Below are 24,294 nucleotides of genomic sequence, written 5' to 3' on the forward strand. Positions count from 1 at the left end.
CAACGATTAATATGATTTAAGAGACTATGCATATATATCAACAATTCTTATATAAACTATATATAAACTGAATTAACTAGTGTGGATGGAAATGAATATTCTTTGGCTGCGCTAATCAGCATAATCTTCATAAGGATGATGTCGCGTTTAATTCAGAAAACCGAGTAGATACGATTTCTAAAAATATATATGCTATTCCTTTTATATATCATTATATCATTTCTCGGACACATTAGCCGTGAACATGTGAATGCCCTGACTGTTTATGATATGAAAATGAAGTACACGAAGTCGTGAACTTTGCGTGAAATATTCAACGCGACACGCATGCATCGCGTGACCTCTTTTTTAAATTACAAAATTTTCGATTCAACTTCCGTTGCCAAATTCTTGTATCGTCAACAATTACTATATCGTTTTGATCGAAATCGTTCTGAACAATAAAGAAGAAAATAATATGTGCTTTCCAACGAAGAAACATTAGCCATCTAAGGAATATTTAATATATAATCCTGGGTAATGGTATTTTCAACGACATGATCCAACATAGTATTATGTGACAAAAATGACATTATTATCATCTAGAATTATAATAACGTTTTCACGCATAGTACGTGCACAATGCTATTTAGCTGTTAGAGACTCGCTACGTCGTCGGCTACTTAATAACCATACTACGGATACCAATTTATTTCGAAATTCAAGTGGGATACACTTTATGGATTCACTCATGCAAATGGCGTCGGTAATACGGATTGTATATAAGGATTTCAACAAATCGATCATATGCGAGCTGCTTACAACCAACTCGCAATTTCGCGGACATTCTATATATTACTAGAAACATAATAATAACAAGCAAGTGAAATATATAATAGAATCACAACAAACTGATGCATGGCAAACACGGTAACCATATCGATAAGCGAATGTCACAGTCTGAGTGCTCGACAATCGCAGGCGCGCGAATATCCACCATGATTTATGTGAAGGCACCTGTAATACGTTATAGAGGTATAAACATTCGCCGCTTAACGCGCTTGTAAATATATTGTTGTTCTATCTCTACCATTCTGCAGCAAAGCAGCTCCTCGGGAGAATTCTACATTGTTTTCTCGTGGAAATCATTACCGGCGCCAGTCGCTAATTTATATACATATATTTTTGTATATACATACGTATATATTTATATATACATACATATATATTTATATACATACGTATACATATTTATATATATATACATATATAATATATATTATAATAAAAAATGTAAATAACATCACGCGTCTCGCGATTACTTTCAACGGAGAATATTTAACAAACGGTGCTCTTTTTAATTTCGAAAGCTCCTTTGAAGTGGATGTAATCGGTCTACAATCTGTAACCTTATCCTTCTAACAATCCGTTCCACGGTTGCTAGTAAGACTTTTGGTAAATTATTCTCAAAGTCATTGAATTCATTGGCATACCAAACAGGTTGTTAGCAAGTTCCTCCCCGCACGTATGAGGAATTTAAAAACATCGTGTCCGATAGTCACGTATATACCATTGCCTAGTAAAATAATTTTCGCGTCTCTGTTTGGCCTTTGTACTGTAGATTTCTATTTCTCATCGAACCGAAAGTATTTTCTTTTTCTTTGACATTAAATACATATATACGATTACGCATTCGAATTGCGTTGTAAATAACGCTGAGCCAACTTTTAGGTAGACAAGCATCAACTTTTAAGCTGCCCGATCATTCACCACAATTCTCAACCGAACCATCGGGAATGCAATTGGTAAAAGCTCCAAACTTAAGTCGTAATTTGTTCACCAAAAAAATTGATTCGACGTTATCACGCGCGTCGTTCGAACAAGAAAGTAACTACTGGAAGATTCCATGAATGCGTTCACGACCAACGAAAGCTGGCATCGATCGAATCTTCGACCTTACACGGTTGTAGTCGAATAGACGGAAGTGGACACGGCGCCATTTGCGGAGGACGCCGTATCCTCCTTTTGTCAGCAATTCGTCGTTGCTGCTGAGTTCTGACGAAGCATCGCCGAAGAAATTTCGTTACTTTCCAACCACCTGGCGACTTCCGGTGGCATCTGCGGTCGGACATGAGGTATCTATAACATGTATGTTAATTAATTTACATATTTGCACTCCAGGCAAATTATTCAATTCAATTATTCAATTGTAGTTACTCTTTCAAAGATTTTAGGTTTTCTTATTTATAATGAAGGGGAAACTGAAAATTCGTTAAAATGTGTTAAAGATTTTACCTGAGTTACACCCGCCTCCACGTTACCGTTCTGCTTGACGCCTCGTTCCATAAGGGAACCGATCACAGCCTCAGCGCTACAATCCAAAAGCCTTTGTCTGCACATCGCGATGGCCCTGACGAATCCGTCGCTGGGAGTGATGAACCGATGTTCCATGAATACGGACTTCTCATCCCAATATATTATCTGCAAGGAAACATGCCACGAAAACATCGAATGGTTAAATAGGCAAAGTTACTTGTAACAACCTTATGGGCGCAATTAACTCTTCTCCTTTATAATGGAAAAGTGTAACCGGTTTTGATTTGATATTCCACTTGCACCATGATAAAAGTGATAGCGAGAATACATTTTGGATACAATGCGTCATATGATCATCGGAGTGCATACAAAACTATAGTGGCGAACACTTGGACAGCTTCGACTCTCTAAAATAGTACCAGCAACGATTTGCACACTAAGTGTCAACAAGTTCGTTTCCTTCTCGGTCTTATCGGTTTTCCTAGAAGTTATCGAGAACAAATGTTGATAATCGACCGGATACCGAGATCTCTGTGTCGAAGAATCGTAAAAATTTTCTATAGTTTCTCAAGTCGATCAGACAGAGAATAACGAACGTGACTCTGTAATACGATTTTACGTGATCAAACTCGCATACCTTAGAAGTTATTTTGAAGATGGACAGAGGTTTCAGAAAGCGGCGATAACGAATGGTCGACGCTCCTTGTACAACACCCGATCCTTGTGAACAGATCTCGCGATAGAGGCTCGTCCTTTCGTAAAAATCCGCCCTGGCGAAGTCGATCTCGCGAAGATATCTCGCATTGTTCATGTGATAAAGTAATGTGTCCACATCCGTTGTCGTGCAAATACCTGCGAAAAGTAAACTAGTACAACTAGAAAAGTAAATTAATACAACCATGAGAGTAAATAGAATGAGATAAACGATGATTATTCTTTTATTATGTATTTTTCAAAGAACAAAAGGTTAAAGTTGAAGTTAAATAGGAATTTTCAAAGGTTCATCTTATGAATTGTTTTTGACACGCAATTGCGAAATGTACGTTGCGATTTTTCATGACGGTCAAGAGAATTAAAGATGCATAATTTCAGCCGAATAATGACTATTCGCAATCGCGTATCGTGCCTCCGATTAAAAGAATACTTGAGAAAACTTTTCTGATTTAACTAATACGATTAAAAACAATTAACTAGAGATTTAAGAAGGTAAGATGGAAGATATGGAACAGGGAATGATGAAAAGGTTGCTTGAGTCGAGTCGTTGCAAGGACAGATAAATAAAAGATCAGTATTTGCTGGAATATAATAAGCATATTAAGTATCCCGTGTGTTTAATATTCTTTGCTTGTTCCGCGTGTCATGTAAGTCCTGACAAAAGTGTATGTTCTTTCGTAGGTAATTTCTGGAATTCAGACCACCGTGTATAGGATGAGAACGCTACTGAAAGAAAAGACGCATACTGATAAAACACGTTGCAAAATTTACGTCGTTTACATTTCGATCTGTTGGTCCAGCTTTGTAGAATTTCGCAGCACAGTACTGCACAATCAATACTCGTACGGATTTGCGACACGAGCAACCAACCGGCCAACTGATCGCGCATGGTAGGTCAAGGTTTACGCGAATGAGCCCAAGATAAGTCAGTAAATTGTAAGGATTCTGGACTTACGTAGCGACAAAGATGCATAAAATGCATTTTCACGGAATCTCTATATTCTTTAATAACGTTTCAGTTGCGTCCTATCGATAATACTAGCTTGAACGAAGCAGCATTGTACACCAAACATTTAACATCATTTAACATCAAATCGTTAATCATCGTTATTTCTAATCTCATTCAGGGTTAAGCAGGCAACGTACCGTAAACGGTGGTCTCATCGAGGATATGGACCTTCTTCTTACAGAAACGTGCAAGGAACACGGTCAAGCACATACGCAAGAAATAGTGAACTTCTATTAGGCCATAGAGCAGCACGATAGCTCCAAATACACCAGCCAACACCCAGCAGGTTATCATCCTGATTAAGTTCGCGATTCGCACGTCCTCAAATTCGAACAGGAGTATGATCCCCGCGTGGACAGGCTTTGGAATTCCTCCACCGTCGGGAAGCCACACTCCACTTTATCGATTCGTCGTCGATTCTGACTGCGTTTCCTGGCTCGCTTCTCGCCGATGAAAAGCCAAGTTGCTCGATTAGCATGTCAAAGGATCGTAGGTGGATCGACGCACCATGACGATCAACCTTAGTTCCAAATACATCGGTACATGCCGGACGACCATTGAACACATCAAGAGATAATGCAGCCCGTGTCCGGCGTTCTTTTATATACGAAGCACCTCGGACCTGAAATGCCAGAAGCAATACCATTTAAATATTCAGACAAAATGTATCGAGTGTCACGTTTCCATGGAGTGCGTTTCTCATTGTAATCGTGCACATGGAATATTCCACTCGAGTCGTGCGATGCGACGTTTTTAATGCTAGGAAGCAAATATTCAATAAGCAAGATAGTGATTTGATTATCTTCTTCTTGACAACGATCACTCTGCGGAAGAACTCGGCAGGCGAAGCACTTTGGAAACTAACAAAGTAATAGAATGTCCGAAATGTACACTCACTAATTAACAGTGTAAATATTGAGAATACGCGTTTGGTATGATCACGCGATGCTTTCCTGCCAAGTGGCAGGGGATCGTTGACGAATAAGCGGCACATCAAAAATAGGCATCCGATGAACCGCGCGCGTCTTGCAACGTTGCTGATCGTTGTACGCCGATGAATAAACGGAACGGTGACGAATCGCAACCGTGCAACAACGACACCATGTAGTAACATCCACTGATGTAACGTTTAAACGTAGAATTTCTGGCAGTACGAATATACCGTGGAGACAATTCAAAATTCCCAGCGAAAGCTACTTTCGATACTTTCCCCCTCAAGAGGTTGTGCGATTGTCACGCGAAGCACGTTTTCATTGGCCGCGTTCTTCCAAAATATTGTCCCGAAACGTCGGTCTTCTCTGTTGAGGTTCGCAATGCGTCATTGCGGTATTGCTTCTTCCGAAATCGAAGGTGTTTTCCCAATTGATGACAGATAGTTCTTCTATATCACAAGATTCTTATTGTTTAGATCGGTGTTTAAGCTTCCGACGTTTAAGCGCTCACTAGCTTTCGTATCGATGCTCGCTTCGACCTACCTAGCGGCAGTCTGTCAGGTGGAATCGCCGAGGACGCCCGATGACTGTCCTGTGCCTGACTATTCACGGCAACACGAATCTGCACATGCTTGTCTACTTATACACGCACGCACACAAGAAACACACGTACACAAGTACAGAGCTAAGGAGTATGCGTTCGAGTCGACGACATCTCACAAACTGCTGATCAACGCGTTCCCGGGTTCGATGTCGTCGTCGGCGTCACAGGCGCCGGAACGTCCCTTTCCAGAAGTCGCATCTGCGCCGAAGACTTCCAACCATGATGCCGGTTCCTAGTGGGAGGCGACACTTCGTTGCGCGTTGACGTCAAAATCCTTGCCGCTTTTCTTAATGGCAAACCAATTTACAGGCGTGTGTTATGCCAGGATGACGCCAATCTTGCTATTTTGAACGCCTCTGCTTTTACAGGGATTTTAAAATATAAATTTGAAAATTATAACATAAACAAGTTTCTTTAAAACGGTTCTTCTTTACGATTAATTGAAATGTTGTACATTGAAATCTCCAGTTTTGAAAGCGAAGATAAATTATAAGATTCTATATAGTGGATTTTATAGTGGAAAAATAAAATATCCTTGAACTTTGAGTCTTACAACGATGATTAAGGAGACAAGCGAGGTTTTCTGTTATATTCATTGCTAAATCATATTGATTATATCTACGTAAAAAAAGAACGAAGCGTATCGACGCAATTTTCCCAATATCTATATTAATAAAGTATAATAATTATAGGACACTAAGGGACAAATATAATGTTAAATCATCAGAATCTATCTAGAATAATGAATCTTTCTCTTTTTTCTCGTTTCTATGAATTGAAAACTCACCTAAAATTTGTTTATTAATATGGCACAAAAATGTATACAATATAAGTATGTATTTGCGTCATCGTCGAATGTATTTATGAGTATAACATACTTTATGACGTATTAAAATCACGGATAATTCAAACGATAATGTTCATCATGAATCATCCTTTTTTAGCATTTTATGCTTTATTTACTTTCTTCGTGAAAAGATTATTTCTAAATAGAATTTTTAATCTTTCATATGTAAATCTTTTTCTGTTATTCTTTCTTTTTAGTAAATTTCTTAAGGAGTATAAAGAATTCGTTTCGCTATCTTGTGTGACCTCGTCTTACGAAATCAACATATGCCAACTATATGTAATTGATACGGGGAAGAAGAACAAGCAAAGCTTCGTCAAACGTTGTTTGAAGGCGGGGCATGCACAAGCAATACGATGTTACGTCGACAAGGTGCTGGTCAGGAAACGCTTTCCTGCTGATGTTTTATGGAAAACGCGTGATCCACGAACGAACAATCACGAAATCGGCACGAATCACGAGCTAATCAATAAATATCTCACGTACGACGTGGGAATTTCAGACGTCGTAAAATTTCTATTAGCCTACCAGAAGCCTCATAGAACCATTACATTACATTCTAAACTATGTTTGCAATGGGACGACGAAAAGCAACTTATGAAGCAAATAAAGTGTAGTTCTCTTCTTTTTTTGTAATGTCAAGTTAACATATACGTGTATCAAAGCAATTATTATGATGTTTATTCTAAAAACAGTTATTTGTACAATAATGTCCTGTTTGATACTCTGCTTAACGAAAAATATAGAGAGAAATAAATACATGTAATTTTCGTGCTATAGTATTCTTCGATTTTCAGATATTACTAGCTAGAAAAAAATTCAGTAACAAATGGTTTATCCTCACTCCCGTACCGAGTTAGAGGTAGATCGTACGGAATAGGGAAAACTGGAACACCAGCTTCTTCTTTTTTGATAGGAAAGGTAGTTGATCCAGTCTGTAAAAAGATGATGTATACTTGAAACGTGTATAAAGGATATGTAAATAAGAATACGTTTACGTACAACAAAGTGCGGAATAAATATAACGCCTGCTTCGTAATTCAAAATATGAAGGGAGTCGACCCTGACTATTCCCCATGCGGCTTTACTTAAATTAGCACTAGTAAGAACGAACCAAGGAATCTTTTCTAAATTAGGCGAAATTCTTGTGTATGTTTTTATATGAGGTATTGCTTTATCTCTAGCGGTTCGTGTAGCTTTCCACTGGCTGAAATATTTTATATATGCAGTATGTACATGTATAAATAGAAATATATAAATAAAAATTAAGAACTTACTACATATAGGATTCTAGCCATTCTTGTTTAGAATGTGTTTCAATACTGTATGGCAAACAACAAGATCCAACTTGACAATCAAAACTTTGTTTGTAATTGTTTATAGAGGGATAAATGAACTGAAAGTTCGGCTGGCTCTTCAAACCTGGTGGATTTTCCTTTGACATTGAAGATACTATCTCTTTCTGAATCCAACTTTCATAATTAGGACCGAAGCTACCAATACTCGAACTCTGAGCAACTAATGTCCATTGTGGTGCATCAGGAGGTAGTTTTGCATGTTTAGAAAGAACTTGACCTAATTTTCTATAACCCCAATAATCATATTCCACACCTGTGTGTTTCCCAGGAACAGATGCCAAGAAGAATACATTTACTGAAGAAAAATTTGCTCTTCTCACAGCAGAAATCCATTCTGTTAAACCTCGTTGTTGGTATTTGTGCAAGTAACGTTCTAAATCCCTCTTGAATCCTGTTGGTGATTCTCCATCACTGGGGTTTGCAGATTCTGCCAGCAGTGGAAGATGTGGCGATATCCAAACTCTAATCAATAACATTGAAGCAACTGTTTATCGATTAAAACAACTTTTCTCCTTAAAACAAGGACAAAATGACTTCTAAAATTATTTAACCAACCCTTGTGTTCTATTCTCCCAATCACATGAATATAAATTTGCGGTAGAAACCACAACCCGTATTCCATCATCTTTGTATTTTAGGATCATGACTTTAGTATGATGACAACCAAACTTTGTTGGTATCCACACAGGTATCATAGTGATATTCAAGCTTAACTTTTCTTTATCCACTCTTGATCCATATACAATAGACATATCTGTGCGTTGTCCAGCCAATAAATATTGCAAACATAACCACCCAACATCAACCATAAAATTAATATGCAAACTTTTTACAATTTCCCCTAAACTGATGTCTAAGATCTCAGGAAACGTTATAGAAAACTGTTGATTATATGTTTCTTTTGATTCTTGGATTCTTGTAAGAAATAAGTGATATGGAGCTGATAAGGCATATTTCATACCAAAATTTCCTGGTTCTACCACGGATACTTCAAATCCTTGTTGTTTCATCATTTTAATTGCTCTCTCTCTGACTTCGTTCCTAGATTTTATAGAATTGCATAATTCAAGTCTTTCCACCAAAGATGTGCCTTTTGAAACACTAGAACTTTCCATATTCTCTGAACTACTACTTGTATCTTGACCACACTCTTGTACCTGTCTAGTATGATTTAACTTTAATTTCTTTCTTTCCTTATCATTGTCACCAAGGATACTACTATCTCTCTTTTTATCTTGCAATCTAGGTTTGTGTATAGATTCTTTGGTTATCTTTAGATTATCCAATTCTTCTTTCATTTTTGAAACTTTTCTCTGATTATCTTTTTGATTAGAAGACATAAAAAGTGCCTCTGCTTCATCATCCATATTTTTCAACTTATTTTCTCTTCTCTGAATCATTACTTGTTTATGTTTTTCCACTTTATCCTTTAAAGTTTCAGGAACTGGTTTTCCATTAGTGACTTTTGGCCTCTCACTATTTATTTTGGAGTTTGATGCTGTGTTTGAAGAACTACTTTCATCACTATTTCTGTTTTTTCTTAATACCAACTGCAAGATCTTTAATTGGTCTTTCAAAAGACAACGATCAGAACATTCAAAATCAAGTTTCTCGGGAACTCGTATTTCGCCTTCTAACTGATTTACTACAATTTTTTCCACTAAAACAGATCATATGTTTTTCTTTGATCACGGTTGAATACTTAAGATAAAACTGACAAGAAACATATGAAACTTACAGTGTGGATGTGACATCTCGTTGAAATGAATTGGATTCTTGCGATAGCATTTTTCCATGTAAGGACATTGTTTCTTGACTGAAACTTACACAAAACAGTGCAACTTTTTAAATTGCACAAAATTAAACCTTAACCTCAAATCAGTTAATATATGCTTACCATTGTTCATAAAAGTTGTTGCCATTTCGTGATATTATTTAGTTTGCAAAGATGATAGTACGAAAAAGTTATCCTTTAAATGTTACATAAAACAATAACGTGTAATACTATCATAATTTGTTCCGTATCCGATCAACTTCTATTTCAAATTATTGACGAGAACGAGCAGATGGCACTGTAATCGACATGGCGTAAGTGTAGTTCGAATTGAAATTAGTTTCGATTTAAACTTCTTCACGTCCGCGCGTCTTAAAAACGTGGTTTTAAAAACATGTGAAAGTCAACGTAAAACCAATAATTTGTTAACACTACTCATTTAAATTACATTCACTAGTTTATACCAGGATGAGACAACACGAGTATTTAGTATTATTTAATTAATCCTCATTGTTAAATAATGATATGCCATATGAACTTCAATGAGCGCCAATTTCATTAATCAAGATGGAAGACATACAACACGATGTACAATATTCAATACGATCGCCGATTGGCAATATTTCATACAATCGATCTGTAATCTGCTGTAAGATATTTCCAAACATCATCGAACAAGGGATAAGGAACGAGAAAGGTAATTTGATAAACCCATTTAGTATCAATATAAAGTTAAGGTATTAATAACATCGATATAAAGTACAACAAAATGAATCGTTGTTGGAAAGCGATTTACATCGGCGCCATTAATACGTCTCAAACGCGACATTGAGAAATAGCATCTTAAATGCGATACGAAATGTTAGAAAGCGAGTCTCAATAAAACGATCGAAGGAAAGCAAGTGATGAAGGAGAACGAAAGACGTAGTAGACGGGGGGACGATTAACAGCGTCTCGACGCGTAACAGCGCGTCCTTAACCGATGCAACGTCGAGCACCAGGGTTAAGTTTCAACGAGGAAACTTACCGACCGCATCTCAGCGCGCTCGACACTCAGCGAGCGCCTCTTGGGAACAAATTGCGAAGACGAATTTCCATTTTTTCCAAGAACAATTAATAGCCGCGGAAAGAATCAGGATAGCGGTCTTAAAAATCGGTCCGCTTAATATGCATGCGCATAATTTACAGGGCGCCACTGCTATTGGAATGATTAAATTAAAGTCGCCGCCAGGGGGTGGAATGTTTTTCAACCGACGTCCCGCGCACAAAGATGATTTGTCTGGGGAAAATATTAAACAAAAACATTGGGGAAGCGTCGAAAAATTTGCATCGTTTGATTAAAAAATGGGAAAGTGGATATTTTAAAAACAGATCACGATAAAAGTAGGTGATCTTCCCAAAAGAAGTTGGATTTTTTAAATAAATGTTTTTATATATCTTGTCGAAAGTTCTTCAGATGAATTAACGTTTAAGCTTCGGTTCTAAACGTATCTATGCGATTAATAACAGTTTCTTTTACTTGAAAATATTAAAGAATAGTATACTTAAAATAATTTGCTACGAAGTACATAGAGCGTATAATCTTATTCAAAATGATAGTATTTCTATCGAATATCTACCCTATATTGTACAAGCTGTTAAAACACTCTAAATTAGTTGTGTACTTTATCAAAGTAAACAGCTTATCCTTCGTTTCGAGTCGCTTACGTTTCGAGACAACGTTCACGGTGATAAATCGAATGAGCGAAATAGGAAACGTTTCCGACGTCAAAATACAAGCAATTCGTTCGTAAGTCACCAGGAAGACGAACAGGCAGCTCGGCGAAATTAACAGTTTGCTCCTTTAGTCGTAATTGTTTCTGGAAACGTTTGCTTCTTGGATTATGGCTCGATCAAGTGGAGAGTAATTGGAAGGCGCTTCGACGTCGAGAAGCCAACACTCACGTCGAATCGATTCCTCGTCGAACATTTTATATTCGTTAGACAGTACATTATTTCCAGCCAATACTTGCATGCGAATATCCTGAATTCTGTAATATGAATTTTTCTAAATATTTTACGAAATTCTATTCCCAACACGGAAAACAGGACGTTCTTAAAAGCGATGCGGGTGGAATTAACGAGTGAACGAACGAGGACAAGCTTATTCAAAAGATACGACGACGACTGTCGACCTTTTTTTAGGAAGAAAGAGCCAAGAAAGGAGTGGCAAAATAAGCGAAGATTGGATTATCTACCGTCAGATTCGATAGTTATCAAGTTCCAGTTGAAACTTGTTCACGATTCGTACGACGCCGTGGCGGTGCAGCGAACTGAAGCTTTTTCCCTTGATCTCCAGTTTCTACTGTAATTTTCATTTTATATATTTTTATATATTGTAATAATAAATGGCCATAGGTTTACCAAAAATACACATTGAAAGGAAAGATAGGAAAATAATAGAATAGAATAAAATAAAATACAATAATGTAATAAAGAATGAAATAAAACAGAAATTATACAATAAAGATACAATGAAATAAAAGAAGACCGTGGATAGATATAGAAGTGGAAGCGAAAAACCGAGAAATACCGTCAGTAAGTGTCCGAACAAGAATGAGATTAAATTCTTACAAATTATTAACCGTTGTAATGAACTACTTGAACCCGTGAACGGGAACCGGATAAAAGATCAACCGTATTCGCAATATCATTGGCGTAGTTACATATTCTTGAAATGAGATCGGAAAACTTCAGATTCGTAATTTCACCTTCGTATTGTCACAACTTCGATACAAATTATTAATCAAATATTTAACAATATTAAGCGATAACGAGGTACCTTATCAGGGGTTAATAGCTAGCGAGAAACATCGATATACGTACATACCCTCGTAAAAAACGCGGTGAAGCGCTAGTCATAGTCTTTATCATCGGTCGTTCGGTTCTTGTGCGCATCGTTTTCATCCATTTTCTATTACGTTCGTTGAAAATGGACATCAAGAGACGGAGGGATAATCTGCCTTAAAACTACCACGAAACACGCATCGAGACACGAACGAGTCTCGCGACGAGTCCATCGAATGTACTTCGGTACCAATAAATAACAACACAACACCGTCGAATGTCACGCGGCAAAGGCAGGGGCGAACGACGGAGCAACCGAAAAGTGGTATCCGTCAGGCTTGCAGGATGTGGAGAGAAGGGTGGGAGAGACGCCGTGCGTCGAGACGCCTCGGTCCGCTCAGTCACCGCCCAGACCGCGCCGCGAGCGATTCATCCGTCGTGACTTTCGCGTGTTCACGCCGGATCTCGTGTCAGTGACTTTCGTTGTCTTTAATTGTCACTTAATCACCGTCTCTATCTCGCGAATGAATCTTAACTCTCGGCACTCCGATATCGTACGTTTTAGCCACGTGTTGGCGCTTTATCGTCGATTTTCATTCAAAGATTGCGGCTACCGGTGGCCCCGGTTAGAACCGCGTTGATCCAGGCGTCGCGTGACCGTGTGATCTACCCGCGTCGAACAGTGATTCCCTCGCATCGATCACGTGAACTGCAGTGTAAGTTAGAAGTGGTGCCGTGGTGGAGTCGGCTGGAACGCATCCTGCGGAAAGCGGTTTCCTCTGGAGGCACTCAGAAAGCAATCAAGATCCATCGCTGCCCGGAAATGCCAGAAAGTCAAGGTCGCTTTATTTACACCGTTATATTACCGATTCGTCGTTAACAGTCGGTTTCGCGCGAGCCAAACGGAAGTCGCCTCGTGAATCACTCGTTATTTTCGATCGTGTTATTGTACGCTTGTTTACGCGCCCTTCGTATCGTACATTGAGAAACTTTTAAAGTAGTTGGATCGAAAGTCTATGATACGTTTAGTGTATTGGTCGTCGCAGCGACAGATTATCGTTGTTGTATTTTTTTTTTCTTTTTTCCTTTTTTCTTTTTTCTCGAAACTCGAGGAACGACGAGACAACTCTGAATGGTAACGTTGAGACCATAATGAATTGAATTCCACGATACGGCGAAACTCGACATGGTACGGAAATTTTAACAAAATTATCATTCAGAGCATGAAAGACGTAGCGATTCGGTAGTGAGAACGTTTCTCTCGACCTCGGTATTGCTTGTCATTTTCGGATCATGCCGATGTCAAGTTTCGAAAACGCGGATACCCTTCATTTAAAATACGCAACAAATTGTTACGAGTTTCAAAAGTTTTAAAGTATAAAATTCGTAAGCAAGATTTATAACGAGAACGAAGTTCTCTGAAAGAAGAGAAAGTTTAAAATCCATCGTTGTTGCAACGTTGCAGTGAAAAGCTGCGCGGGTTTTTACAACACACTTTGTAATTTCGAATCATTTCACCTTGAGAACTTACATCTGCTCGTTATCGATAAATCATCGATCACGAATGAAATTTTTAGACAAGTGATACCGTGAATTCTATTTCGCTCGAATAATTTACAAAATATCGAATGAACGATAAGAATGACTGGAGAATATATCGATACTTTCGTCCTACATTCTTCGGGTTTTCTTCATTTTAAACCTGTTCATTTTACGAACGAAAGTTTGACACGAGGAAGATACAAAAAAGGTCTATCGTGTTGATTGAACTGTTACGGTAAGGGGGATGACGGGCTAAAGTGATCGAATAACTTTAATTAATTTTGACCGGTTAGCAATGAAGTCTTGCCAAGGCTGTCCGGATCGTAGTAACTGCGTGGAAGTTTATAGAGCGTAGAACGATTAATCACGGATATCGAAGGAATACGGTCCATGCATCGAAAAACGATTCGACGAAAGTTTCGTTACTCAAACTGTACTTCAACTGTATACGTCATTGTTTATATGAAAGTGTATCGAAATACGAGCGAAAGGGAATCGTGTTATGCCGCGTGCATGCGAAAATAAATCGTAGTTTCCGATGAAATACCGCTCCAAGTTCCATTCGATAGTCGAAACGTTAGTATTTGAGTATCCTCGATCGATTAAAAATATTAAAAATATTATTAATGATATAATCGAAAATCCTTGCTCTCCGTGATTATATAATAATTTAATTCGAGGTCGACATTTACACAGGCGCCCAAAACGTTGTAGAATATCAAGGTACTAATTAATGCAAATTATGCAGCATTAGGTGATTATTTCGTAAACAGATTGCGATAAATCGCAAATCTTTTACTATATTTCGAATAAATATATTTTTTAAACGATAAATTATCTGCTCTGTTTGAGACTCATTTCGCGAGATATATTTCCGTCCTTCTCTTTTTTTTTCGCGATTGTATTTTTCCGTCATACATACGTGGATTTATCGAACTGTTTATTTGAATTGGTATTTATTGAACGAACAAAATGGAATTTATATTGGTACACGTTATACCGCGTTTCTTACTGGACTTGGTCTGTGTTGCACAGTGATGCATCAATCGATAACGATACAGAGTATAAAAGTTACAAACATGTCACAAATCATAGTTTGCATTCTCTTCTTTTACAATTTTATCATGCTAAGTCAAATAAGACAATGGGAACACTCGTAATTTAGAAAATTTATTTGCAAAATTTCATTTACTTTATCAAAAAATTTGCTGATTTACTATCACGCCAAAAAATTGATTAATTCTTGTAACTTCTTCGATGACTATACGAATTTGTTACGTGAACGAGGAAATTTATTAAGCGATATATCGTAAGAAAAAATGTCACTCGGAGAAAAGTCTTTGAGATGAATTGTGGGATATGGAGTGGTTCTTTAGTTAAAAAGTTCCAACTTGAAAGTGGCCATTGTAAACGTTGCCATTGAGAAAAGCAAGCAGAAGGAACGCGTTCGATAGAGACACTCGAATCTTCATTGAATGCTCTAAGCGGATCGCTCGATCATTTCATGAATAATCGGCCGTAATGGCAACTAATTTTTGTATAGGCTGCCGATAATTCTTCAGCCATCTGGAGAATTCCGGCATTAAACCGGAGAAACGTTGTAGATAGTTCACGTGAAGTGGACTCTCGATCTTAAGCACGAAGCTACAAATATCCTGCGATGTTTTCTTCTTCGAAACTTGTATTTCAAATAAAGTTAACATTTAATATCATCGAACGGTTGGAGAGAAAGCGAATACCCAGATATTGTTAAGTTATTGTATAAAACAGCAAACAAGTTTGGAGTGAAAGTTTCCGAAATATTTTTCCACGTTGCACTGTAAAAGGATTAATATTTTAATATTCTAATACCACAGCGAGAACTTGGTCGGTGTAACGCTTACTCGCGGACTTTTACTGTCTCGAAACGATATTACGATCAACATCGTACTGATTACAAAAATGTTTGTTTACATAGTATGACAGGGCGGACATGAATTATGTATATTCAACTTTCATAGATCATTCGGTTGCGAGTTATTTTTTGTTGAGAGGAAGAAATGCGAGCACCGGTATTGCGCCATGTGGCAAATTGTTACGTAATCCACGCGGATTCATCCGTTCGCAATCCTACGAAACACAAGGGGCATCTCATTCAAATTCAATTATGAAGTATCTTTAGATATTTTCTTCCTTTTCTCCTAAAAACATTTCCGTACCGAGAGTAATTTGAACGTAAATGTAAATAACTCTCAATCGACAAAGCGGAACAAGGTAATCCTTTAAAAAGCGTGGGTTATATTCGTTTTGTTAAGAAGTACAAGCTTCTCGTTTTAGTACAAAGGTTCGAACACCTGAAACCTGGTTACGCTGGTCTTTGCGTGCATTTCTTAATCGACCTGCACGATCTCGAGTTTAACCCGAAGGATCTCTCCATTGTCTGATGAACTACCTCAAAGACGGCACGCCATGAATAAATTCATCTTGGTAATCACCGTCATTGTTTCGCTGTGCTCGGTACAAACAGATCGAGTACACCTACATATCTCTGTTTCTCGGCAGACTTAAATGGTATAATTAATCACGTTAATTTCGACAGTTCTCTCTTCATTCTTTAGACGTCAGGTATTATCGTAGATTTTTAACCCGCTCGAGCTCGTTAAAATTCGAAGCATCGATGAAAGGAGAAATTGCCACTGAAAATTTTCACAAGAGAAGTCGAGAGGCACGTTGAATGCGATAATGGAATTTCGAAAATGGAAAATGTCACAAGGAATCACGCACCCAAACTGACATACTCTTGAATCGAAATCAGATGCACTTCAAATCCATCTTACGGAAAAGTGGCCATTTGCATTTGTACCGTACGAAACAGGCCGAACTGTCTCGCGTCGCAGTACCATCGTTCCAATACTTTTCTCTAGCAGATACTTTTCTCTAGCCAGAGTCAAATTTTATGGAAGTACGTATTATAGAGTTTTCAATGGCCTAATTCCATCAGAGGGGAATTTAAGGCTTCGATAGACGTAAGTTTGCGAAGTAATTTCTGTGAAGAAAATCGCAACACGTTTCCTTGGACGCACTCGTCAATAATTTCACCGTCATCGTGTCGACAACGGCGAACCAGTTTATCGAAACCCTACGTTCCCAATGTATTTTATCTCGGTTTTCCCGGTTTTAGTTTGTTTAAAGCATTACGGCGTAACTTGAACTTTTGATATTTTATTTGACCACACGCCTGCCCATTTATATACAAACTTCAATCTCGAGATATGCGTTCGCTCTGATCGACTACGACATGTTTACACGAATTTACCCGACATATCCCCAGGTCGTCTGACCACGTTACGTTCCTCTGTATCTCTGTCGAGCTGCTACGTTTGCGAAACTCGTTTCCTTTCAACTCAACATCCACAACGTTTAATTCTATGTAAGCTTAGTTAATCGTGAAACGAACAGCTCGTTGTTTCTCTCTCTCTCTCTCTCTCTCTCTCTCTCTCTCTCTCTCTCTCTCTCTTTGACATTATTCTCTATATGGAAAGAGCATTTGCATAAAATAGTAGTAATTTAAAATAATATATCACTTGGTTCATGACATTGCCGATTACGAGAAACCCATATAGAACTGTATACTTAAGCTCCTAAATCTATAACACTTTAATTCGTGAAACAAATTGTGTAACATTGTATTTTTTAAGTGCCTCCATGGTGAACATACTTGTGAAATAATTGAAGTAAAATTCAGAAGTTGAAACATGGTACTCGAATTAAAATAAAATCTCTTCTATCGTCAGTTTTGACTCGTGAACGATATAAAAGAGTGTAGGATATTGCCCTACCTACGTCTTGTCTTTTGATACCCGATTATTTGCTGTAATTTGGCTGTACGATAATTTTTTAGACTACAGAACGAGCAGGCACAACTTCGTACTTCCTTTTCAACGTCGTGCACAAAAGTGCTCGTTAAAATACCATGAAATGACGAGCCGAGGAAAGAGAAAAGGGGGAGGACACTCAGAGGAACTTTAACCGTAGCACCTTTTCTTCGTCTGCTATCTTCTTACCTTATTCCTCTGCCGGACTCTTACTATCCTATTCTCATTCTACTTCATCGGTTGAATCGAGGTTATCGGAGCGCTCAATTATTTGGGTCATTCGAGACTACCGTTTTCCACTAGCATCGAGCATATTCCGTCGTGCACCGAATACTTTGATAGAAATAGGTAACGTTTCTGTGATAAAACGATGCCGGAGCATATTTACCTAGGAAAAATTTCCGAATTAATTATTTAATATTAAACAGTGTTACGAATTTTTCGAACGATCCTTAAAATTCTTTTGTATCTATTTGCAGTGAAGATATAATTAACGAGAATGTGTCTTGAACTCGTAGTAACAAATATCGTAGAGATGTCTGGAAGTAGATGTTTAATACGACCAAATGATCATCGTGCGATATATTATGGGCGATTTCACAAGGGGAAGAAACGCAATATAATTGATTAGTTGCCGAAAATAACTATATTTCGCGTAGGATAGAGGATTGAGCCATGGAACACCGTATCGTTTATTACGTGTAAGTTAAAACCTGCGGGATATAATTTAACCGCGCGTCTCTACGCTTCGCTCTCTAACGTCGAAAGACCTTGCGTCGATAGATAAAGAAATGGTACCCTTCAGACTTTTCTAAAATTACCGCGACACGCGTCGCCCCAAAGAAATTTAACGAGCAAAATGATTTGTTGCTTAGAATTGGAGCAACACGTATTTACGAGGCACAATTTTCCTTTCATTTTTCTCGCGCTCGTATCCTATAAAAGCTTCCGGTGAATCGTCTCGTGTATATTGCACGTACACACGGCGATATTCCCGTTTTCGAAGCACACATTTTTGTCGCACTCGACTTTTCTCCATCGTACCTACTCGTTCTTTCTTCCAAGCGAAATTTAAGAAAGTTACAGTTCGATCGAACTCACTTGACCGATCTCTCGAGCACAGCTGGCTACCAACGGGGTCGTTTCAGAATGGCAAAACGCCGTCTACCATTGCACCCGGAAATTAAATGCCACATACAGGTTACAGGAAGATGATTGCTTCGTCCTTGACACGGTGCGGCATATACCGCTTATTTGCAGCCCTACGAAATTACGAGTCACATGATCCAGAGATGACGATTAGTGCGAAATAATTCCGGCGCTTGAACATGCCCGTAATAGATGCTCACGGATCGTATGAGCACGACGCATGTACGTAGCAGTGTGTACATAGTGTAAAACACGGATAGGTACACGTACTTACGCGTGTGCTATCTATTATATCGACACGAAGCTTCGATACACTTGTACGTTCAATGTCATGGTGCTCGCACGTGCATCTATCGCATAGCTATGTATTTGCATGCGTGCAATTTACAGGTAGCAGTCGATGCGTATGCAAATTAGCAGTCAGGGTAGTTTGTTACAACGGAAATTTAAATTTTCTGGGTGGGAGGTCCGGGAAATATCATCATTGCGTGGCGTAAAATCGCAAGTGAACGGTGAACCACGGGGTAATTCTGAACCGCTGAAGCGAACTTCTGCCGCTTTCGCGATGTTTTACACAGTGTTGGAAAATACACGTGTACTCGATAATCGGTCAACGATATGTTTCGATAACAAGCTGTCACGTATGAATTAATTTTGTGGTAGCAATTTCGCGTGATCATCAGCCGGAAATCGTATCGAGCGTCGCACGTCGTCGTTATAAATTTTATTTTATTCGCCGCTCGTGCAGCGAGTTGGTCGAGACCTCTGAAACCATGCGATTGCAAATTACATTATGCCATTACATAAATTTCTGAATGCAGTCAGACTGGAATCGATGATTTTGCGACAACAAAAATTATTCATCCGCTGTTTCGGCGTTGACGACTGTACACAATAGAAGTAAAATTTCCAATGTTCTAATTACAAAGTCTCGATTAACCGAGTTAAAATTGGATAGTCGTATTTCTCGGATAATTGAACGACTGAGATTATGACACTATCTTTTTTTATGAAAAGTGATAATTTATTGCTCGTTATTATATAATTTCTTTCCAATCTTTCTGAGCTATACGTGGCTAAATATTGATATCCTTTTACTTTTAATTAACGTAAGCCATGGATATACAGAGTCCAGATGTATTTATTTCTCAATTTCACTGAAATTTGTCTACTTGTTGAGACACCTGAATAATTTCCAATTACACCTTTAATTTTTGGTGCCACTAATCGTAAATCTTGCAAGGGTTATAGATTTTTGCAAAATTTGCGACAGTTTCTTATTTCTTCTCAGTTTCTGAAGTATTCCTTGCTGTATTCCAACACTCAATACGATACGTTTCCTCTTTAATGCCATTGTATGATGTGAGATATTAACATAATATCATAACAGAACAGGCAAGATACGAGATCGTAGGACAACACGAGTAAGAAATATCGTTTAGTTGATAGGACGTTCGGTTGGAGGAAAGTTTGCGTACTGAACATTCCATTGTATTATAGAACTGTTGAGAATTGTGTATCTTAATTACCGAAATAAAAGTAAAGGAACACTAAGGTTACACTTAGAATTCATATTAAAATAGCTTTAGATTTATTTAATAAGCGATCCCCAGGATCTTCGCCGATATACATTTGCACGTGTCTCAGCACTTTGTCTCACCATTATCTGTTTTTCGAGACGCCGCGCATACACATACTTGCACACACTCATATTCATGTACGTGTGTCACTACTACGCGGCCAATCTAGTCTAGCACACAAAATTAAACATATCTGAATAAGAACGATTCTCGATAAAATCGTATGCGTCATTAAGAATGAACTGTACGATGTAACGTGACGCGTGACGCCTTCCGATCTTGTCACGAGTGATGCAAAACTTTCTATGGAATCCATTAACGCGGCGAAAGATGCAATTACGTTTGCGCGCGGAGCAACCCTAAGAGTAACCGCGATCTCGTCTATTTCATTTTATTAAGGTTGTCGCGCGTGTTCTTCCCCCCTCGAACTCTTGATTCATATTTAACGGTGATATTAGTCATTTGCAAGTTCAAAGAACCGTGCCGCCTGTTCCGGTATCTACAGAGTGTTTCAGAAAGTTGCAAGAAATTATAAATAAGCAAACAAAAAGCTTTAATAAACTTAGGTATCTGTATTCATACTCGAGCGTCTTGTAACTCCAAAACTAACGATATTTAACCCACGTTCGTTGGGACCTTTTTGCTTGTTTTGATGAATACTCAGTGCTCCTGATGTTTAGCACCAATTACCAGAAACAGTTTGTATTCTCCTAATTAGTTACACAATACGACAACGCAACGACAGTTTCAATGAATTTAACGAGTTAGTAACGCAGAATTGTCCCACGTTGCAAACAAACTTCCTCAACTTCACTTTGGATATGCACGAGTTTGAAGGAAGAACTTGGATGGAGTTAAACGTTGCAATAATCTAAACATCGCGAATCCTTTCTGTCCTATCGTTTGCCATCGTATCCTAAACTTTAGCAGTTAGCGAACCGTAGGACGAGTTTCGGAAAAGAACCCAAGTTATTTTTACTCGAAATAATGAAATTCTCTCGAATAGAAAATTTCTTTGAATTGTCTCGATTTTAGTCGAGGTTGAATTACGACGGTTCGATATCCAACTCGATCAACGACTCATTCAACGAAAGGGTAATAAGGTAATCGCTGTAATCGAACGAATTCCCTTTCTGTTTACCTTCTCCGTGTCGAATGTTTGAGGATGCGGAGGAATCTCGCGAGGAGTCGGCAGCGCCGGCGAGTAGCTAAACGTCGACGCCCCAGAGCGACGCCATCCTCATTGATTCCACACCAACCATTTCACAGCCCTCTCGCCGCTCTTCCTTCAGCTCGTGTCCTTAACTGGTTTCGTTGCCCGCAACCTGCTCCTTCGTCAGCCGCGGGAATCCCTTAACATCGCTGTAATGCGTTTTGAATTGGATCGATGGGTCGGGGAACTTTTCCGGCTGTTTGGCCGAACTTTCTCAATTTTCATGAAATTCTGTCCTCCGTTTAAGTCGACGATCAAATCGCGCACGCATGGATGAGAGAGACGAGGCAGAGATGATTCTGAATTAAAGACGAGCAAACCGAACGATTCGAATTTCGTCGTGGATGAATCATAGGAACGACACAATCGTGTTCGAGCATTGAAAAAAAAAAAGATAAAAAAATAAAAACTATTATCATCCCTCATTCTAGTGGTCGCGTTACTTTAAAATCAGTCTCTGGTGAATCATCCAATTTGCATTTGTCGTTATATCGAGGTTCGTTCTCTGATTCTGGTCACGCGTTACCGCGTGCTGACGAAATTTCAAAAGGAACATTTTCGTTGACATCGCGGTCTTCTGTCAGAAGGAAGACTTCGAGAATTGTCAAGGCGATGAATAATAAACGAACGGGCGGAGTTACGAGCGGGATATTTGTAAAATAAAAGACCGGCGATATTCGGGTGACTGTAATTAGCTTTGACTCTACCAAATAACGAGGTCTGTTACAGACAGCGTTGCAGGCATAATTGCATTGCATTGGTAAAGGGAAATTATATGCAAACCTGAACTGGAAATGTAGTATCGGGAAAGACGAAAAGAGTTCTCGTTTCATTTCGAGAAATTTAATTCGAGTTTCATATATATGGAAACGAGACATCGTTAAATAATAAGTCGTGTTTCTATAAAATACGAAAAGTCTAACTTATTTCTTTCTCTTGTGATCTTCGTATAGAATTAAGTATAGTTATTTTAATTATAGTTATATAAATACATTGAAACGAACTTTATGAGTAAGACAATACAAGCTCTTACGAAACATTTCGTTAAAGAGCGGTACGTCGACTACTCGAAATAGAATGCTGTAATTAAATAGTTTTCTCTCGTTAAAGGACTGATCCTATTTATCGGTTGTTATCAGAGACGCAAATAATATAACGTTCGTTGCAATTATCGGTCTTCGTTTTTTGCATCGTTGTCGCTGAGTGGGAAGCGTATGCGACGCGTATCACACTTATCTAATAATCAAAGATAAATGGCCATCGCGACGCATTAGCAGCGATATCGATTCTGTAAACGAGAATCAGCAGCGAACATTAAAGCAGTCGGTCTCTCATGCTGACTTTAAAGCTCGACTTCCTAGTAGCAGTTATTCATTCTGCGAGCTTCATCTCGAACTTCGTCACTGAATTACCGATTCAGCGTGGGATCGACCAATGTTCGGTCGCGTGAACCGGGATAATCTCGGTCGGAATTCCGGACAACCGAATTCAAAGCGATTTAGAGCTTAAAGTATTTAATCCGACAGGTGACGAGCGTTTGAAATTTCCGTGAAATCAACGACGACGCACCGTGTTGATTCCTAGCTGATTCATGAATATCTTTTCTTTATGTTTTTTCGAAACATCGCCATCCACTGCAATTCAGTGGCACGCAACAAAACTTGTTGCTCTGGAATCAGTCCAGCCAGACAACCGCAATTACTCTTTCAATCGATCACGCGTTCCGCCGCGGACAGGCCGAACCGAATACACTTTGAACGCGACGATCGATGATTTCAACGCGATTCACGAACTCTCGGAATTTAAACGACCGCGCAACCGTCCCGGAAACACGGTCCACCGATCTTCGGAAAAGGTGAAGCTGTCACTGACGAACGAAAAATAAATCGCTTCTCGAATTTCTCGGGGTCAAGGTTTACGCAGCGATCGATTTTCCCATCGGTTGTAGCATATTAAAATGAGAAATTCGTACATAGTAGAATCGCCGTGATACGAATTGTATAATGATAATTGGGCGACAATACTGTTTGGATAAGAGAATTTTTCATAATAATATGATATAACAACAAGCATTTAGCAGTCGGATTAATCTAATATTTATGACAAAATGAAATGAAATAAATAGGTATCTCATAGCTTATAATATTCATTTTTAAATTTCTTTTGCTTTACTAATAAGTATGATTTTAATAGTCGAGTCTCGTAACAGTGTTGAGGAAATTTCAAAATGTTTCCTATAGTACACGTAATGTATTCATAAAAGCTTTCTACGTACATTCGAATGCCTTCCTGCATTTGCATACCGTGTTCTAATAGGAAGTATGCTGTTGAAACAATAAAACGTCCAGATAACGGCTGCTTCGGTAAAGAAGATCCTACCGTATTCACAATTTTTCTCCTAAATTCGCATCAGTTCGATAGAATGTATATAAATGTACGTGACACGATATATCGTAATTTGTTGTCAAATATTTTACAATTTCAAGTCAGCTGGAGATATTTAAATATCTTATTGATCTTCCATTGCAAATTTCCCTGAAATTCACACGCGCCAATATGAATCACGATTTATCCTTATTCTCGTGCCAGTAGTGCAG

The 24,294-nt window shown here is 38.4% G+C and overlaps 3 protein-coding genes and 1 long non-coding RNA gene across 12 annotated transcripts in view; 2 read left to right on the forward strand and 2 right to left on the reverse strand.

The window, feature by feature from the left end:
• Window positions 1–10: 10 nt before the first annotated feature.
• LOC126918322 (protein THEM6) lies at window positions 11–4,312 on the reverse strand. The gene is made up of 4 exons (XM_050726070.1): window positions 4,156–4,312; window positions 2,933–3,147; window positions 2,275–2,460; window positions 11–2,118 (listed from the first exon to the last, which is right to left on the reverse strand). Exons 1-4 carry the CDS (start codon window positions 4,310–4,312, stop codon window positions 2,008–2,010), a joined length of 669 nt encoding a protein of 222 aa, XP_050582027.1. The 3' UTR covers window positions 11–2,007.
• On the forward strand, window positions 1,969–7,172 carry LOC126918326 (uncharacterized). Its single transcript, XR_007711306.1, has 4 exons — window positions 1,969–2,114; window positions 2,268–3,899; window positions 4,137–6,386; window positions 6,599–7,172. It is a non-coding gene; the product is annotated as an uncharacterized LOC126918326 (long non-coding RNA).
• On the reverse strand, window positions 7,061–9,831 carry LOC126918315 (probable tyrosyl-DNA phosphodiesterase). The gene is made up of 6 exons (XM_050726054.1): window positions 9,657–9,831; window positions 9,498–9,581; window positions 8,315–9,419; window positions 7,679–8,221; window positions 7,404–7,608; window positions 7,061–7,336 (listed from the first exon to the last, which is right to left on the reverse strand). The coding sequence occupies exons 1-6, from the start codon at window positions 9,679–9,681 to the stop codon at window positions 7,205–7,207; spliced, it is 2,094 nt and encodes a 697-aa protein (XP_050582011.1). The 5' UTR covers window positions 9,682–9,831; the 3' UTR covers window positions 7,061–7,204.
• Window positions 9,832–9,861: 30 nt separating this feature from the next.
• LOC126918312 (transient receptor potential-gamma protein) overlaps window positions 9,862–24,294 on the forward strand; it is a 99,324-nt gene continuing 84,891 nt past the window's right edge. For 5 of the 9 annotated variants that reach the window (XM_050726047.1, XM_050726041.1, XM_050726043.1 and 2 more), the window contains exon 1: window positions 13,222–13,548. Coding sequence is in view for 4 of the 9 variants with exons in the window: in XM_050726041.1 (XP_050581998.1) it covers window positions 13,546–13,548 (3 nt within the window). In the remaining 5 variants the exon portion in view is untranslated. Of the gene's footprint in view, window positions 10,231–12,413; window positions 13,199–13,221; window positions 13,549–24,294 lie in introns of those variants that run through there. The other 4 variants (XM_050726048.1, XM_050726049.1, XM_050726046.1 and 1 more) reach the window with 2 other exon arrangements.

The sequence above is a fragment of the Bombus affinis genome, chromosome 7 (assembly GCF_024516045.1).
Source record: "Bombus affinis isolate iyBomAffi1 chromosome 7, iyBomAffi1.2, whole genome shotgun sequence".
Taxonomy (NCBI): domain Eukaryota; kingdom Metazoa; phylum Arthropoda; class Insecta; order Hymenoptera; family Apidae; genus Bombus; species Bombus affinis.

Bases quoted from the DNA above. Each gene is read 5' to 3' on its own strand.
- LOC126918322 (XM_050726070.1), bottom strand. From the start codon at position 4,312: ATGATAACCTGCTGGGTGTTGGCTGGTGTATTTGGAGCTATCGTGCTG. The intron at 3,148-4,155 runs GTACGTTGCCTG...TACTTTTCGCAG, and splicing joins CGATGAGACCACCGTTTACG to GTATTTGCACGACAACGGAT. The intron at 2,461-2,932 runs GTATGCGAGTTT...GTTTCCTTGCAG, and splicing joins TCTTCAAAATAACTTCTAAG to ATAATATATTGGGATGAGAA.
- LOC126918315 (XM_050726054.1), bottom strand. From the start codon at position 9,681: ATGGCAACAACTTTTATGAACAATG. The intron at 9,582-9,656 runs GTAAGCATATAT...GTTTTGTGTAAG, and splicing joins AACAACTTTTATGAACAATG to TTTCAGTCAAGAAACAATGT. The intron at 7,337-7,403 runs GTACGTAAACGT...ATCTTTTTACAG, and splicing joins TATTTATTCCGCACTTTGTT to ACTGGATCAACTACCTTTCC.